Genomic DNA, 19421 nt, shown 5'->3' on the forward strand with positions numbered 1-19421 from the left:
CTTTAGCTTTCATGACAGCGAAAAGTTGCCAGTAAAAATTTCTTTCGCCACTGAGACTGAATACAACTACTTGGTAACACAAGTAACCAACTAGTACCTCATTTCAATAATAATCTCTGTAACTGGAATAACTATTTAAATTTTCTGTGTCAGGTTGACATATTGTAATTCACGATTACCGGCGAATATATGGCGACCAACTCCAAAGAGATCTTTCAGCAATCTTCTTGCCTTCTAAATTCCACATCTGTAGCTTCTTCGGTGATGACGGACGATACCTCTGTAAACGATATAGATATTTCTGCTTTCTGCGCAATCCACTCTTTTACCAAATAGATTTTCGCTATAAGGCTAAAGGTATCGGAATCTGAATCATCAAATATTCTATACGCTCATTATTCGATAGTGGAAGTAAAATCAACCAAGATATCTGTCTTGTGCATGCAGGGTCAGTAGCGTAGCATTGTGTTAAATATTTATAATACTCACTTGTTTTGATTCACTTCGCCAAGTATCACCCGTGCGTACGAATAAGCTCGAAGGAATTTTTATGTTCGTATGGGGTGTTCCTGTTGTTCGGCAATTTTGTTTCACTTCTTCTGTGTCCAGAAATGGCTAGCCTCTAATATCCAACTTATTCTAGAGAAGAGGAAAGTAATCACAAGACACAATTTGCAAGCATTGTCCTCGTGGGGGAGCCCAGAATTTGTTCACCATATTTTTTCCGTGTGCGTCAGGCAGACGTTTAAATGGTGGAACGCAGTAATTTCAAAATTTTAAACATGGCAGAAGAAGCAACTGTTGAAAATGTTCACGGTAAATCATAACAGACAAACAGTTGCAGAACAAAGATTTATTGAAATCCTTGACCACGGTTTTACGATTTTGAAATATGTACCTGCCCAGGTTTCAAAGGCTGTTTCGAAATACTTGGATATCTCATTTAAAATCCTGAAAACAGGTGTATTTTGCTTCTAATGAAGGTATGTTTAGATATACCCAAACCGTGGTCAATGATTTCAATAAATCTTTATTCTGAAACTGTTTGGCTGTTATCATTTACCGTGAACATAGTAGTAGTATGCTGGGGAATAAATGTGTGGTAACTATCCCCTCCATGTTGACGGAACAAATACAACGTTGAGGTAACGTTGCTTCTGAACTGTATTAATTTATACGGCCGCAGTGATGAAGCTTTGTTGGATTGGCTCTATTATTGACCGGTTTCAGAATCATAGCCATAACACCTCGTCTCGTCACCTGTTACTATTTTTGCAAAACGTAATGTTAGCACATTGTTCTGTCAATATTGGTTAAAAACAGTCTTGGTTGCAATTTTAGTTTTTTTTGTTTTTCAACTATGCGTTTCGCCTTATTTAGGCATCTTCAGGTTATCTTAATTGACTATTTCTTAGAAGGATCCTTTAGTCAGTGTAGCCAAAGGGCATGGTCGAATATACCAGGCTAACATCGCCTTCGTTTAACTCAGTAAAAACTTTTCTAGATGGATGCGAGTGACAACAAAACCTGCATAACGCGTTCCCTGTCACAGCCGAATGTTCAGCGTGACGGATTGCTGTCCTACGGGCCCCGGTTCGATTCCCGGCTGGGTCGGGGATTTTCTCCGCTAAGGGACTGGGGGTTGTGTTGTCTTCATCATCATTTCATCCCCATCCGGCGCGCAGGTCGCCCAGTATGGCGGCGAATGTAATAAGACCTGCACCAAAGCGGCTGGACCTGCCCCGCAAGAGGCCTCGCGGCCAATGACGCCTAACGCTCATTTCCATTTTTCAACCTCTTGATATTGCGATTACCAATTGTCATTGTCAGTTGGCATTTGTGCATATTGTTTCTAGCTAAAATCGAGCGATACACGATGGATCAACGCATTTGGAAAGTGCATTTCAAGTACGGTGAATGCTGTGTAGGAGCCGTTCGAAGACTGTGTGATTTTTGGTAGGCGAAATGCGTCTAGTGTGTGAAGAGTGCAGGGACTAGTAAGGAAATCTGAAGCTACATGATGGACAGTGAACATCACCTGGACGTCCTCGTTCTAGTCTGTCGGTAGAGAATATCGCTCCTGTGAGTGACAGCGTACAGTAGCTACAAGGCCAGTAAGTCGATTCGTTACCGTTCTCAACAGTCAGCAATTCCAAAAAGCAGTTTGCACCGAGTTTTAACAAAAGGCCTGCATTTGCATCCTTTTGCGATCCAACTAACACAAGAGCCGAAGCCGATGGACCATTTGAAGCGTCGAACATTTGCCGATTGGGTATTCACAAAACAAGAATTCCATAAAGATTTTGACTAGAAAATAATCTTCAGTGACGAGACACACTACCAGCTCAAGAAGTCTTTTTTGAAGACGAGACTAGAAAAACAGTGACAGTGACTGGTGATCGTTGTCACCATATGAGAACACAGTTTTTATAGCCGCATTTGCAAGAATTGAATGTGGTGCGTATGTGGTTCCAACAGGATGGAGCAGCCTGCCACGCTGCCGTTCAAACAATAAGGTTACTGAGAGAAAGATCCACTGCTCCTCTCATCTCTCTCAATGGCAATCAGAACTTGCCACCGAGTTCGTGTATTTTACACCAAGTGACTTTCCTTTCTGGGAGTATGTCAGATCTTGTGTTTATGTGAACAATTCACGGACCGTCCCTCAACCCAAGGCAGAAATTAGACGTGTCGTGGATCAAATTGAAGCGGAAATTTGCTCTACAATCGTCGAAAATTTCGTTCACAGAATAGATACGTGCAGACCAAGCCGTGGAGGACATTTTGCCAGCCGCTGTGGCCGAGCGGTTCTACGCGCTTCAGTACGGAACCGCGCGACCGCTACGGTCGCAGGTTCGAATCCTGCCTCTGGCATGGATGTGTGTGATGTCCTTAGGTTAGTTAGGTTTAAGTAGTTCCAAGTCTAGGGGACTGATGACCTCAGATGTTAAGTCCCATAGTGCTCAGAGTCATTTTAATCATTTGGAGGACATTCGCCCGATATTTTGTTTCACGTTTAATTGCAATCTTTGTGTTTCATATTGACATAACGATACTAGCAATTTTCAAATAAATTATGTGTTTTATTATTAAATTAAAAACTGCTTTCCTTATGGGACATCCAACATATACAGGGTGAAAAGTATTTAAACCGACAAACTCTGGGAGGCTGTAGGGGACATCAAAAGAAATATTTTTCCCTAATGTCATTTTTTCCTATGAGGAGTATTTAAACCGGTAGAGGAAGATTTCTCTGGTGGCAAATTAATTAAACCAACTAACACTTTTCCATTTTTTTATGGCCAAGAGACAACAACTAGGTAGCAGATACGGCCAAATTAAACAGTCTCCAACAACACCGACCCACACACTAACGAAGAACCGCACTTGATGAGCGCTAGTAACTGTGGCATGTGGGTTATCCTCACTCCAAACATGCTAATTGTGCATGTTGAAGACTCCATCACGCCCGAACGTTGCTTCATCGGTAAACAACACACAGGATGGAAATTTAGGATGAATTTCACACTGTTGCAGGTACCACTGTGAAAACTGTGCTCTGGGTGGATAATCAACTGGTTCCAGGTTGTGGGCACGCTGTAAGTGAAATGGACGTAACAATTGCTCTCGAAGGACTGTTCTTACATTCGTCTGATTCGTCCCCATGTGACGTACCATTGCACGAGTGCTGATTGAAGGATCCCGCTCCACATGCTGCAAGACAGCTTCCTCAAATTTCAACTTTCTTACCGTGCGACGGCATCCCTGTCCAGGTAATCTGCTAAATGACCCGGTCTCACACAGACGTTCGTACACAGCATCAAAGGTCGTATGATGCGGGATACGGCGGTTAGGATATTGTTGTTGATAAACCCGCTGTGCAGCTCGTCCGTTGTGGTGCGCTACTTAGTACGCTCCAACCATGTCAGTGTACTCACTCCAGGTGTATCGCTCCATTAGTAAACAGAGACAATGCACTGCTACACTGGTGGACAGCAGTTGCCTACAACTGAAGAGCGTAAAACGCCCTCTAACTACTGAAGATCGTAATACGGCCTCTATCAACTGAAGAGCGTAATACGGCTTCCAACGGTTTAAATAATCCTCGTAGGAAAAAATGACGTTAGGGAAAAATATCTATTTTGATGTCCGCTACAACCTCCCAGAGTTTGTCGGTTTAAATACTTTTCACCCTGTAGAAAATAGCAACCATCGTATCACACTTCCTTGGGGCACTCCTGGCGACACCATTGTGTCTAATACGCCGGGAATAAAATTGCTCTCGGAAGTTTTACGATGGACGGTGTAGGTTGCAGTAGTTATGCAGAGACTTGCACCCGATAATCTAGTGTGGAGATCTCCATTAGACCAGTCTTTGGACTGGAGACCACAGCAACAACGTAGTGAAGGAGTTCGTTTCAGAGTCGGACTCTGGGTATCAGAATGTATTAGAGAAGGCGGCTGAGTGGTGCAGTGAGACAGAAAGGATTTTATTTAATTATTTAACTAATCAGATTAGGTGAGTAAATTTGTAAGTGACAGGATTTTGCGTTTGGGAGTGCGCTAAGCGGCAGCAGCACCCGGGTATCGGCTGTCGGTGTTCGCCAAGTGCGACGCGCGCCGCGGAATGAGATGTGTCGCTGCGGCTGATTGGGCGCCGGTCATCACCGTCATTACCGGGCAGCACGAGCGCAAAGGCAGCCCCCACACTCGCCGGCTGCGCCAGTATTTCAATCAGCTGCAGCGACCGGAGGCATAAAGGTGTGCGTGGCGCGGCGGAAGGTGGGCGGCCGGGGGTCGCCGCGGCCCCGCGGAATGGCGGGGGAGGGGGGGGAGACTATTGCGTTTGAAGGGTAAAAGCACTCGCGGCTGCCCCCTGCGAGGGGCGCACGGAGTGGTACAGTCTGGTCCCCGCACCGTGGCGCCGCAGTCGCAGGCGGCGGCGGCGCCCCGGCGGCAGCCCGCTGCGACGCTAGCGCCGCCAAAGTTATGCGCAGATTAATTAATCTGAGTAGTACTGTCTATATAGCCCGCGATATAGGATTAATCCAATCTGTGGAAGCCATTACGAAAATGGTTTGCTTTGCTTAATTAAACCCCGCAATAGCAATCTGCAAGCGCGCTTCAATTTGCAGAAAACTTGCTCATTGCTCGCAGCCGGTCCCGCGGCCTCCACCGTCACAGAGGTGCGCGCCGGAGGTCCTGTGAGGGCAAAGTAGTGCCGCAGTGGCGCCGCCGCCGTCGCGCTTTTAAACGCGCCAACTATAGCCTGCTGCTCGCACGGCTAGTGGCGGGATAACGAAGGGCGGTCATAGTTTAACGTCTCGTCGACACTACTGTTATTACTGACGAGCAGTGGCTTAATCGGAAAGAGAAGAGGGGAAGAAATTGGACGCGGACTATCGTAACATGCGCCCTAACGTGATTCAGTCGAATCACAGGTATACGTCACAGCCCACCAGATGCTACATCTTCACTGATTGTCACTAAAATTGCAACCCCAGGAAGTATACCAATAACGAAGCTTTGCTTATTGCACCTTCACAAAAGAGTAGGATGAACACCTGATTAAATTAGCAGGTGATTCAGGGGTATGGGGAGCAAAATTTAGTACATTGAGCTGCCACATCTAGCAGCAACAGTGACTCTAACCTGGCTGGACAACGAATCGGACTGAGCTTGGATGACGGATACTGGTACATCATTCCATTCTGTGTCAGAGTGATCTTAGCTGATAGTGAGGCAAGAGGTGGTGTCTAGCGGGATTTCGGTGAGACGTTTATGGATCACAAGGGGACCGTACGAACTTCCTCTCGCCGATCTGATTCATATTGATAGGCTGTGTAGGGCACGACGATGACTTCAGAATACGTAAACAAGAGGACGCAACGCTCATACGTTCTTGGGAAAATGGAGTTTCATAATTTGAGGCTTGCTTATATAATTTGTATCGGCGCTTAAGAAGTCCGCACCTGAGCGACTAAGCGGTTAGCTTCGTAAGAGCGAGGTCCCTAGATTTAGTATGGGTACCGGTAGGTTTTTTTCCTATTTTTTAACTGCCGCGTTATTCTGCCAACGTGCAGTACTAAAGTAATCCCTCTCAAACGTACACCGCTGGTATAGCCTTATGACTCTTTTTTTAGTATTAAGAAAACAGTCTTAATCGTGTTTTTTATTTATTTAGTGCCAACCAGTTTCAGCCCATCGTAGGGGCCATCGTCAGGGCTGCTGGTGACGTCACGTCTATCAAGGTGAAGAACCTTATAAAAAGACTACAAAACTGTGCGCTCATATCGAATGGAATCGAGTGATAGCTTCAAGAGAAAAATAAAATTCAGTTAATTGTACTCCATCAGTCGTCTGTAACAATGGTCGGTGATATGTTTCGATGTGCGAGGTACACCGCTGAAGTATGTGATGACCGAAAATCGTTTATGAACGTAAACCAAGTTTGTTCTGCAACAGACACGCTGAGAAAATCGGACACGCGCAAAAGTTTGGCGTTTATGACACGTGCTGTATGTGGTAATAACTATTATTTTCCACGTTTCTACGATCAGTATCATGGTGATCCGTGCAGTGTTCCGTAAGTTACGTACTATACTTATCACAATGTATTCCTACTTATGTCGAATCTCATTACAAAAACAGTTCTTTCTCCTTTTTTCAGGATAAATATTACGTAAACATGAAATTAATCATTAAATATTGATTATTTACACAGTCATAGAGAATAGTGTTAGAATTACTAGGAAATGATAAAAGAAGTACCAGCATCTAGATTCGATTCACAGACCTCGCGCTTACGAAACTAAGCGCTTACTCTCTCGGCTGCAGACTGCTTCAGTGTTCGCCACCATACAAAGGATATGAGCAGGCCTAAAATTTTCAAACTCGATCTTTTCGAAAGCGGTTCAGAGTTGCATGTTTCTGTTTACACATGTTGAAGTCCTTGTCCTGCCCTACACATACCGTCAAAATGATTCAAATAGGGGACGTGAAGTTCATACAGTCCCCTTGTCAGTACACTAGGAACACTAGGAATGCTCAGTTTTGTGAGTACCCGAGAGCTGATGTGATCAGGCTCTCCTTCAGTCCAAGCGGCTTGGCGAAGTGGAGAACACCTATGAAGGCCGCTGCGTCAGAGTGGACACCATTGTGTTCTGTGGGAGGGAGAGGGACCGTTCTACCTGGAGATACGGACAAAGCCGGCGCCCACGTATGTTATTTCCGACAATTTAGCGCTATTCATTGTACCGCAGTCTACAGTGTTCCCTTCCGAAACCGTTCATGCCGTTTTCTCACGACCGCCACAAATTAGTGATTTAGTTCAACAGACAATCAATTTGTGGTTGTTACGTAAAGCCGTGGGCAAGGTGACCGCTGCTTTATCAATTGTTTAACGTTTTAAGCCACGGTACAGGATCGGAGTGCACCTCACCTGTTGCTCGCTCTGAAATATTTATTGAAACTGCCTTACGGTCCGATCGAGCATTAGTCCCTCTTGCCTATTTGGAAATCAGTGAAGTTACTTTAGGCCGCTCATCTACTGCCCTAGAGTCAAGACAAGGGCTTCCCTCATTCGTTTGCGACAATTGTTTCAACCAGAATGTAACTTGGAGCATGATTTGTACTTACGTGTTTCGAAGGTTTGCGTGAAATCCATTGTTATTTGTATGGAAGTCGAAGGGAATTGTTACGAATGACGTTATTGGCAGACGAGATAGTCGTTTCGCTGAAAGACAGACTTACAACGATAAATTTTTGCCTTGATCTGAATATTCTTATTCCATGTATTTTGCAAACAACTTTTATCTGTCAACCTCAACCTTGGTGCCCAAACCGATTATTGGTAAACACCCACTTTCTGCTGTTCGACAAAGGCGAACACATAATCTTCAAATGTTTTCCGACCTTACACAGCATTCATAGCTGGTGTAATCATAACTTGTGTAATTACGAAATCGTTCTTAAACCAGAACAAAAGTGATAGCATTATAGTTACAGTAAAATAAAAATAATAAGTACTAACGCAAATGAGACGCGCGGTGCTTTCCTCGGGAGCAGTTGAGTGTGCAGACAAACGGAGGATAGGTGTCGCCCCTTCCCCACCCCGCCCCTTTTAGTTTGCTGAGTCGCCGCTGCGAAACGTACGTATCCCTGTGTGCGAAAGTAAACATCGGGAGTTACGAAGATCATTAATTAAGGAAATCCTTTGTGATTTCTGTAAAGTAGATGTTGGCAGAAGTTTGACAAGTTTGAATAATGTCCTCTACGATATGAGGATAAATTGCTGCTAACTACTGTGACTTGTTACAGACAAATGTGAAAAATTTGCTGTTGTGAATTGTAGAGACTGTTCAGTTTTTATTTGTTCTAAACATTTCACTGTACTCGTTGAAACTGGAGGAAATTACGTCACTGTTAACTGCTTCGTGTTTTATTCTTACTAAGTTTATAGTCATACTTTCCGCAGTTCAAAAAATTCAAATATTACACACGAATCAGACGTGTTTCCAACTCTGTATCCTGAAACAATGTTCCTTAAATTCTCATTAATTTTGTTGCGGTTACACAACTAGAGTTCATCTGACAAATGAATGGTCGTTCTGTGCGGGCGCAACACACTGAAACCCATGGGATGTGTCGCGTTTGGACTCTGAAAAACATGTATTGGTTTAATTTGGGTTCAGTTGTACTTCTGTGTCAGTGCCGAAGTGTCGTAGAATGTATCAGAACATACAAGACGGCATTGAATGACAATAAAACGGAAAAACAAAGTGTGGAAAAATTAAATGTCAAAAAGTAAATAATAATGATAAATGTAAATTATAATATTTGGGGGACTGCTAGAAAGATGTTACGTGGCGTTAAAGTTATTTAAAATACTAATCCCGTAAAAAATTGAGTAAAAAGTGCTGCGAAACTGAAGTACTTAGAGAAGGGAGAGCTTTCTATACCAGAGGGTTCCATGAAGGAGATTGGCTGAGTAGAAGGAGGTGGACAAAGGCAAACTAGAAGCTGTGACAGCCGTAAAAAATACTAGCGTTATGAGAGTAATGACTAGAATTTGATTCATATTATAAGTCGTAAAAATGGTAGGAGATAAGTGGAAAGTATTAGCCATGGTCTATTGCTAGGAACTATCTCGACTTTAACCTGGAGAAAACCACGGGTAGAACATTTGGACAAGCGTAGAAAATCAGTATCAGACTAGTGCAAGCAGAAACTTCATGCTGTTAGAAGGATTGCGCGTGAGATATACTGGTAATTTGTTGCAGAATTATGAGTAATAGAAGACTAATGAACTCGTACATTAGGACAAGCGTAGAAAATCAGTATCAGACTAGTGCAAGCAGAAACTTCATGCTGTTAGAAGGATTGCGCGTGAGATAGACTGGTAATTTGTTGCAGAATTATGAGTAATAGAAGACTAATGAACTCGTAAACATAAAAATTAGAAGACATAGCGGGAGAAATGTCAGACTCGTACTGTGCCAGAGCGGCTTAGTTCAAAATGTGCAAATGTGTGTGAATTCCTAAGGGACCAAACTGCTTTGGTCTCGGTCCCTAGACTTACACAGTATTTAAACTAACCTATGCTAAGAACAAAACACACACCCATGCCCGAGGGAGGACTCGGGCCTCCGGCGGGAGGGGCCGAACGCGGCTTTGCATAGGTAGCACTAGGTATCTACGGCTGGAGACGATTTCTCTGGCGTAGTGGCAATAAATTAAATATACAAAACTTTCTCGTGAGTCCGTCTTTCGATTAGTGAAAACCGTGTCAAATGCCCTACAGAAGTTCTTGAGATTAGCCTCTACATATAGACATATATGACAGGCAACATTACAATAGAACAGAAAAAAAGACTAAGGAAGGTCCCGGTAAAAGGAAGACGCGGACAAAGAAATCTTTGTACAACAAAAATTGACAGCTACATTTACCCATATATTTTACAAAAATGTCTGTGTCCTCCTAAACCATTGGAGTGATTTCAAGCAAACTTAGTAAACATATCCTTTAATGTCAAGCAACAATCGCTGTGAGGTTAAGAACCACCTGCCTAACATAATTCAAGAAACATGGCGTCATGTATAATTGGATGCGTAAAAAAACTGCCTCATCATTCGTGACGTTTAAACCTATTACTTCTGTGCTACTATCTGTATTCGCAATATAATTTGCAGACGGTACCCACATACTCCACTAAAAGCACTACAAAATTATATCGTGGCACCACACACAGTTCAGGAGATATGACGTCATAAACACTGAGATGTAAGAAAAACTGCTGCATTGTGCATGACGTTTAAAAGTATTGCTTCCTTTCTACTAAATCTATTTTCAACGCGTTTTGTAGTGAATATCCACATATGCCGCTGAATGTGCCTACACAAATACATCATTGTAAGACATATAGTTCAAGAGGTATGACGTCATAAACACTGAGATGCATGAAAAATTGCCACATCGTGCACGAAGTTTTAATATATTTTTTATTTAGCACTAAGACAGTTGTACGGTCAAGTCAAATTTAAAAAGTTCATAACCCGTGGCCTTCAACTACGAAGCGCAAATGGCTGTAGGTGAAGACAGGAGTCGTCTATAGAACTATGAAGAGGCGTTGCCATAGAGACGTTTGCAAAATAGCGTAGTAGACAGGCGAAGCAGCTGCACCCAGGGTACAGAAACAGTCTGCGATCATGTTCCTTAATATGGATACTGTAATTGTATATTTTTACATTATGCATATTTCTTTGTACGACTGTTTCATAATTTCATAGGTGTTTTCGCGAATACCTGGAAATGAAATTTTTTCGATACTTCACTACAAACACAATTAATTTTTTGTTTTCGATTTTAATAGAAAATACCAGGGAAATGCCGGGTTTGTCAGTTAGTATTGTATACAGGGTGGTCCATTGATCCTGACCGGGCCAAATATCTCACGAAATAAGCGTCAAACGAAAAAACTACAAAGAACGAAACTTGTCTAGCTTGAAAGGGGAAACCAGATGGTGCTATGGTTGGACCGCTAGATGGCGCTGTCATAGGTCAAACGGATATCAACTGCGTTTTTTAAAATAGGAACCCTCATTTTTATTATATATTCGTGTATTACGTAAAGAAATATGGATGCTTTAGTTGGACCACTTTTTACGCTTTGTTATAGATGGCGCTGTAATAGTCACAAACATAAGGCTCACAATTTTACACGAACAGTCGGTAACAGGTAGGTTTTTTGAATTAAAATACAGAACGTAGGTACGTTTGAACATTTTATTTCGGTTGTTCCAATGTGACACATGTACCTTTGTGAACTTATCATTTTTCAGAACGCATGCTGTTACAGCGTGATTACCTGTAAATACCACATTAATGCAATAATTGCTCAAAATGATGTCCGTCAACCTCAATGCATTTGGCAATACGTGTAACGACATTCCTCTCAACAGCGAGTAGTTCGCCTTCCGTAATGATCGCACGTGCAATGACAATGCGCTGACGCAAATATCCTTCAACTGTCCCCACAGGAAGAAATCCGGGGACGTCAGATCGTATGGTGCTGCGACGACCAATCCACCTGTCATGAAATATGCTGTTCAATACCTCTTCAACAGCACGCGAGCTATGTGCCGGACATCCATCATATTGGAAATACTTCTCCATTCTGACATGCAGTGAAACTTCCTGTCGTAACATCGGTGTAACATTACGTAGGAAATCAGCATACATTGCACGATTTTGATGGCCATCGATAAAATGGGGGCCAATTATCCTTCCTCCCATAATGCCGCACCATACATTAACCCGCCAAGGTCGCTGATGTTCCACTTGTTGCAACCATCGTGGATTTTCCGCTGCTCAATAGTGCATATTCTGCCGGTTTACGTTACCGCTGTTGGTGAATGACGCTTCGTCGCTAAATAGAACGCGTGCAAAAAATCTGTCACCGTCCCGTAATTTCTCTTGTGCCCAGTGGCAGAACTGAATACGACGATCAAAGTCGTCGCCATGCAATTCCTGGTGCATAGAAATATGGTACGGGTGCAATCGATGTTGATGTAGCATTCTCAACACCGACGTTTTTGAGATTCCCGATTCTCGCTCAGTTTGTCTGCTACTGATGTGCGGATTAGCCGCGACAGCAGCGAAAACACCTATTTGGCATCATCATTTGCTTCAGGTCGTGGTTTACATTTCACATGTGGCTGAACACTTCCTGTTTCCTTAAATAACGTAACTATCCGGCGAACGGTCAGGACACTTGGATGATGTCGTCCAGGATACCGGGCAGCACACATAGCACACGCCCGTTGGGCATTTTGATCACAATAGCCACACATCAACACGATATCGACCTTTTCCGCAATTGGTAAACGGTCCATTTTAACACGGGTAATGTATCACGAGGCAAATACCGTCCGCACTGGCGGAATGTTACGTGATACCACGTACTTGTACGTTTGTAACTATTACAGCGCCATATATCACAAAGCGTAAAAAGTGGTTCAACTAAAACATTGATATTTCTTTACGTACTACACGAATATGTAATTAAAAATGGGGGCTCCTATTTAAAAATACGCAGTTGATATCCATTTGACCAATGACAGCGCCATCTAGCGGTCCAACCATAGCGCCATCTGGTTTCCGCCTTCGAACTAGACGAGTTTCGTTATTTGTAGTTTATTCGTTTGACGCTTATATCGTGAGATATTTGGCCCGGTCACGATCAATGGACCACCGTGTATGCGTTGCGAGTAGAGTGTAGCGCGGAAGTGAACCATAAATCTTGAAAAAGCCGGAGAAGAACAAACAATCAGGAAACATCTGAAATGTAATGCTACGAAAGTACGTTTAAAATTAAGTTAATAAATAAAATACCGAACGATGTGGCATTTACGAAGAAGAGGTGAGGAAAAAAAGGAGTGAATACTAGAAAGAGGCACAGGTTTCTGAATTGTCTGCTACGGCATCCAAGAGTAGTTAACGTAGCACTGAAAAACAGAGGCGTATAAGAATTGTAGTGATGACAAGTATTATGTCATTGTCATCGAGGGTGTTTGGTGCTATAGATATAAACAAAAAAAAAAAGGGGGAAGAGATGGGAGACGGCCTATGGTACCATTACTGCATACGAAAAGACAACTATTCAGGTGTAAAGTAGATATTGATGTTGAGGTTTAGGAGATCCGAGTAAAAGTAAATCTGCTTGCAGGAATCAAACACTCGCCCGCGAGACAAGTTGTCGGCCGTTTTGGCATTGAACCGGCGCCGCCCGCTAGGTTGATTACAGGAGTGTTTTGAGGCAGAGGTTCTGGCTTGTCGAGCGGTGTCAGCTGGCTCAAGAAAAAGAGAGCAGGCAATTTCCGTATGTAAATGGCAGAGCCCGCACGGCGCCGAGAATGGCGCTCCGAGGTACGGCCCGGGCTGGGTGCGAACGGCGCCCCAAACTTTCATTTCAGCTCATCTGCCGGAGATTAAAGACAATTTGGCGTGAAGCGGCTCTCATTAAAATATCAAAAGGACGCGTTAAGGGATGAGCCTCTCTCGGCGGGGGCGACTCGGCGCAGGGGATGTGGGCGAGGTGGTGGTGACGCGTCGCCACCCACCAAGATTGCTTCTCTGCGCTTACGGCCGATCCTTCAGCTTTCATCACGACCCCAAACTAGCCAGAGGGTCAGAGTTCTAAATTTACCGTGTCGTCCCAAACAGTCTTGCCTCAATTCTCTTCATTCGAATTTCAGAACTGTTCGCGTGAGGCAGTTCTAATCAAAGACCGACTTTGCTTTTTTTTTCTGCTTACTTCATTTAAGTTACTTTTGATAATTTCAGCGTACGAGGTGTGGTTATAAGATAACGGGACTATTGCAGTAAAGCACTTTATTTTGAAAACATACATATTTAGTTGTACAGGAGACAGGCAATATAATGTGAACAACAGTACTTGCTTGGTAAGGGTTTACTAATAAGGAGTTGGATCCCCTTTAGTACAGCAGCGATATTGGCATATAATGACTGTGTAGTCTCCAGTGAAATGTTATGCCATTCTTCGATTGGAACTTCTCGTAACTCCTGAGATGACGAGGGAGGCGGAAATCTCCATCGGAGTCTGCGCTCCAATACCGGCCACAAGGGTTCGATAACTTTTAAGTCCGGGACTGCTGGCCAGGGAAGACGCTGCAGTTCAATTGCATGCTCCTCATATCACGATGGTACTGTCCTGGCTGTGTGAATGGGTGCATTATCGTCCTGAAATGTGGCATAATTGTTGCTGAGCAACATTTGAATCATGAGGTGCACCTGGTCACCTAAAATGTTAACATAATCGGTGGCTGTAACTCTACCTCTGACAGTAATGAAGGGACCAGCAGAACACCATGATATGGCTGCCCACACCATCACACTTCCACTTCTGGGCTTAAAAGTTGGAATCAAGCAATCAGGATTGTAGGCTTCTTTTGGCGTTCTCCAGACGTAAAGTCGGCCCGATGCTGGAAATAACGAAAACGTTGACTCGTTGGATCATATGACGTATTTACACTTATCAGCCGTCCATGATTTACGCTTCTGACACCATGTTTCACGCTTCTTTGCGTTGGTTTCGGTATAGCAGCTCGTCCATGAATATTCGCTTTATGGAGTTATCGGCGGACACTGTCGATAGTTACGGGGTCTCGAAGATGGCTATTGAACTATGCACTCACTTTAGCTGCCGTAATTTTGTGTTGTTTTGACACAATTCGTGTCAGCGTACGACGATCTCCGTCATTTAGTTTTGATTTGCGCCCATTATTACGTTTACACGATGATGTATTTCCATGTTTTGTGTAGGCTGTCATGACTGTTACAACAGTTCCTCTTGAAACATTCAATAAGTTGATTGTCTAGGTTACTGATGCTCCAGCTAATCGGGCCTCCACAGCCTGCCCACTTTGGTAATTTGTTAGGTCTTTCATTGCACGTCGACCTCGGCCTCTGAATGCCAATACGAAGTGTGCACTACTCGTAAACAACTTGCTCTGATGCCTAGTCCGTTCTGAACACCCACAGTACAGCGAGACACGTGCCTTACGTGCGTTGTTGATCGTGAAACACAACCATCCCATTACTACCACTGTTCACATTATTTTGCCTATCCCCCGTACTTCCCTATTTTATCCCCACAACTCTCCATGCCAATTTTCCATTGATGGAGACAGCTGAAGTGAGGCTCTGTGTGCTCCTTCATAATGCGTGTCGCCTTTCCTTTCATTGTTTCAACGGATTGAAATCTTGTTGCTTCCAAAGCATATTTGACCTTGAAGAATAGAAAAAAAGGCACATTATGTTAGGTCAAGCGAATAAGTTGAGTTGGCTAAGACTGGGATGCTGAACGTGGCTACTAATTTCGTAACAGACAAAGCAGTATGAGCCGGTTTGTTGTCTTGATGCAAAACCCTTGACTTGGTCTTCCACAATTCGGGTCGTTCCTTCCTTATTTTGTCACGGAGGAGAGCAACGGCCTCAAGGCAGTAATGCTGATTAATAACTTGACCTACAGGAATTCAGTGAAGATACATAGTTGCACGAATATCGGAAGACGCAATCATCTCTTTCAAACTTAATTTGCTCATTCGCACTTATTTCGCTCTCAGCGAAGTTGAGCCCTTCCAGTGCATGGCCTGGCGCATACTTTCTGGATCATAAGTGAAAAACCAAGTTTAGTCATACGTTATTACTCTTTCGAAGAAATGAGGATCATTTTCAGTGGTATTCTAAATGTCAGTACAAACATTTTCACGAGCTTCTTTTTACTCTGGGGAAAAGTTTCACACACATTTTTCTCATATTCAGCTGATTATGCAAAATCTGCATTAAGCTTTCTTTGACAATTCCTACAGTTTCAGCAATCGATCGAACACTCAAGCGACGGTCAGATCGGAGAGATTACCTACTTTTTCGGTACTTTCATCGTTGTTCCATTTTGAAGAGCGTCCCAGGATTGAGTCATCATTAATGTTTTCTCGACCATCTTGGAAACGCTTGAACCACTCAGAAGCAACGAAAAAAGGACGCCAAATTTAAAAGAAAGCAAAATCCCCAAGACTGCCAAAGTTATACAGAAGTTCGAAATGTGGCGCATACTTCAATCCGAGATGCTTCTAATAATTTCCACAACGAAATTCTGTCCCGAAATCTGGCAGAAAACCCAAAAAATTCTGGTCATACATAAAGCACACCAGTGGCAAGACGCAATCAATACCATCGCTGCGCGATAACAACGGTGAAGTCACTGATGACAGGGCCGGCCGCGGTGGTCTCGCGGTTAAGGCGCTCAGTCCGGAACCGCGCGACTGCTATGGTTGCAGGTTCGAATCCTGCTTCGGGCATGGATGTGTGTGATGTCCTTAGGTTAGTTAGGTTTAAGTAGTTCTAAGTTCTAGGGGACTGATGACCATAGATGTTAAGTCCCGTAGTGCTCAGAGCCATTTGAACCATTTTTGAACTGATGACAGTGCCACTAAAGCAGAGTTATTAAACACGGTTTTCCGAAACTCCTTCACCAAAGAAGACGAAGTAAATATTCCTGAATTCCAAACAAGAACAACTGCCAAGATAAGAAACATAGAAGTAGATATCCTCGGTGGAACGAAGCAGCTTAAATCACTTAATAAAGGCAAGGCCTCCGGTCCAGATTGTATACCAATCAGGTTCCTATCAGAGTATGCTGACAAAATAACTCCATGTTTAGCAATTATATACAACCTCTCGCTCACAGGAATATCCGTACCTAAAGGCTGGAAAATTGCTCAAGTCACACCAATACCCAAAGAGGCAAGTAGGAGTAATCCGCTGAATTACAGGCCTATATCGCTAACGTCGATTTTCAGTAGGATTTTGGAACATATGCTGTATTCTAACATTATGAAGTACCTCGAAGAAAACGATTTATTGACACATAGTCATCACGGTTTCAGAAAATATTGTTCTTGTGAAACACAACTAGCTCTTTATACTCATGAATTAATAAGTGCTATCGACAGGGGAGGTCAAATTGATTCCATACTTTTAGTTTTCCAGAAGGCTTTCGACACCGTTCCTCACAAGTGGCTTCTAACCAAACTGCGTGCCTACGGAGTATCGCCTCAGTTGTACGACTGGATTCGTGATTTCCTGGCAGAAAGGTCACAGTTCGTAGTAATACACGGAAATTCATCGAGTAAAACAGAAGTAATATCCGGCGTTCCCCAAGGAAGAGTTATAGGCCCTCTGTTGTTCCTGATCTATATTAACGACATAGGAAACAATCTGAGTAGCCGTCTTAGATTGTTTGCAGATGATGCTGTCATTTACCGTCTTGTAAATGCATCATATGATCAAAACGACTTGCAAAATGATTTAGATAAGATATCTGTATGGTGCGAAAAGTGGCAATTGATCCTGAATAAGAAAAAGTGTGAAGTTATTCACATGAGTACTAAAAGAAATCAGCTAAATTTCGGTTACGCGATAAGTCACACAAATCTGAAGGCTGTAAATTCAACTAAATAAATAACCTAAATTGGAACGATCACGCAGATAATACTGTGGGTAGAGCAAACCAAAGACTGCGATTCATTGGCAGAACACTTAGAAGGTGCGACAGGTCTACTAAAGAAACTGCTTATACCACACTTGTCCGCCCTATTCTGGAGTATTGCTGTGCGGTGTGGGATCCGCATCAGGTGGGACTGATGGATGATATCGAAAAAGTACAAAGAAGGGCAGCTCGTTTTGTATTATCGCGAAATAGGGGAGATAGTGTCACAGACATGATACGTGAATTGGAATGGCAATCATTAAAACATGCGACGGGGTCGTCTCATGAAATTTCAATCAACAGTTTTCTCCTCCAATTGCGAAAACATTCTGTTGGCACCCACCTACATAGGAATAAATGATCACCACGATAAAATAAGAGAAATCAGGGCTCGCTCAGAAAAATTTAAGTGCTCGTTTTTCCCGCGTGCCGTTCGAGAGTGGAACGGTAGAGAGACAGCATGAAGGTGATTCATTGAACCCTCTGCCAGGCACTTTATTGTGAATAGCAGAGTAGTCACGTAGATGTAGACACCGCGTACATGATAAGCAGACAGATTTCAGTGCAGTTTCTCTGAGTTTCATATGAAACTTTGCGACAGTTGTTTGCTCTATTATTGCACTTGTCATTTTTACGGCAAAACAAAATAACAGCTCTTAACACTAACCAATGGCACGGCCGCACTGATTTGTCTACAGACAACAGAAATGCCGAAGTCGACTGAGAAGGCTACACGCTTCGCATTCATTCATCGTTCATCTTTGGCGCGTGCGTATTTACGCTGTGACAGCATCAGTCCAGCTATTTCATAGCCACACCTCGTTTTTTCTGGCCGAAATATTTTAACATAAATTTACATCGCTACGACTGGTCCGGATGCATTCCCGTGGATAAAATTAGGAATTGGCGCACAGGCATTAAAAGACGTTGTGATAACTTTAGGAAACGTTTTACAAGCATTTAGAGACGTTGTACAAGCATCTGATGTTCTATAAGCATTAGACCATATTGTACAAGCTTTAAGAAATGAAAACCGCGTTCTCAAACAACTGCTACGTCTCAGTGTGGATTTCGCATGAGCCTTCAATCCAGGAAGAAACTTGCACAATGAGCGAACTTTGATAAGGATAGAAAAAGAAGGGGCTGTGATCCGTTCTTAAAGGCGCGCGCACACACGTAGCGACAAAGTACCGGAAGACGAGTCTCGGGACACGCTTCAGGTCTCCTCCACGACAGTTTTCTCGTATTCCACGACTATCGTCGTCACCCATCGAAATAGAGTGCGTGCTGCAGTACTGCGCAACTTATTGTAGTCAGTTTCTACTTGCCGGCCATGGAGACAATAGCAAAAATTATTGAAGATTTTCTGGTCCTCCTATGTCATTGGGATGTGACATTCCAAGAGTACAACAAAAAAAGCAAAAGAATGGATGGTATGAAGGAGTTAAGATAGGAAGTTCGCAGCAGACATATTTTTTGCAGTTTAAGTAGCACATGCTGCGAACAGCCGTGCGGTATAGGGCGCCTTGTCACGGTTCGCGTGGGTTCCCGCCGTCGGAGGTTCGTGTCCTCCCTCGGGCTTGGGTGTGTGTATTGTCCTTAGCGTAAGTTAGTTTAAGTTAGATTAAGTAGTGCGTAAGCCTAGGGACCGATGACTTCAGCAGTTTAGTCCCATAGTCCTTACCACAAATTTCCAAATTTTCCATGCTGCGAATAAATTAAGACATTGCAGAAGAACCCGCATCGATATTTCACTAGCCCAATGAGACATTGATACACACCGAGCGAGGTGGCGCAGTGGTAGCACACTGGACTCGCATTCGGGAGGACGACGGTTCAATCCCGTCTCCA

General features: G+C 43.4%; 1 protein-coding gene across 1 annotated transcript in view; it reads right to left on the bottom strand.

Moving 5' to 3' along the window:
• Nucleotides 1-4730: 4730 nt before the first annotated feature.
• LOC126263467 (uncharacterized) overlaps nt 4731-19421 on the bottom strand; it is a 46114-nt gene continuing 31423 nt past the window's right edge. Inside the window, exons 3-4 of the mRNA XM_049960561.1 lie at nt 5141-5284; nt 4731-5021 (exon numbers count right to left, since the gene is read on the bottom strand). Of these exons, the coding sequence (XP_049816518.1) occupies nt 4731-5021; nt 5141-5284 (435 nt within the window). The remainder of the gene's footprint in view (nt 5022-5140; nt 5285-19421) is intronic.

Source organism: Schistocerca nitens, chromosome 6 (assembly GCF_023898315.1).
Source record: "Schistocerca nitens isolate TAMUIC-IGC-003100 chromosome 6, iqSchNite1.1, whole genome shotgun sequence".
Lineage (NCBI taxonomy): Eukaryota > Metazoa > Arthropoda > Insecta > Orthoptera > Acrididae > Schistocerca > Schistocerca nitens.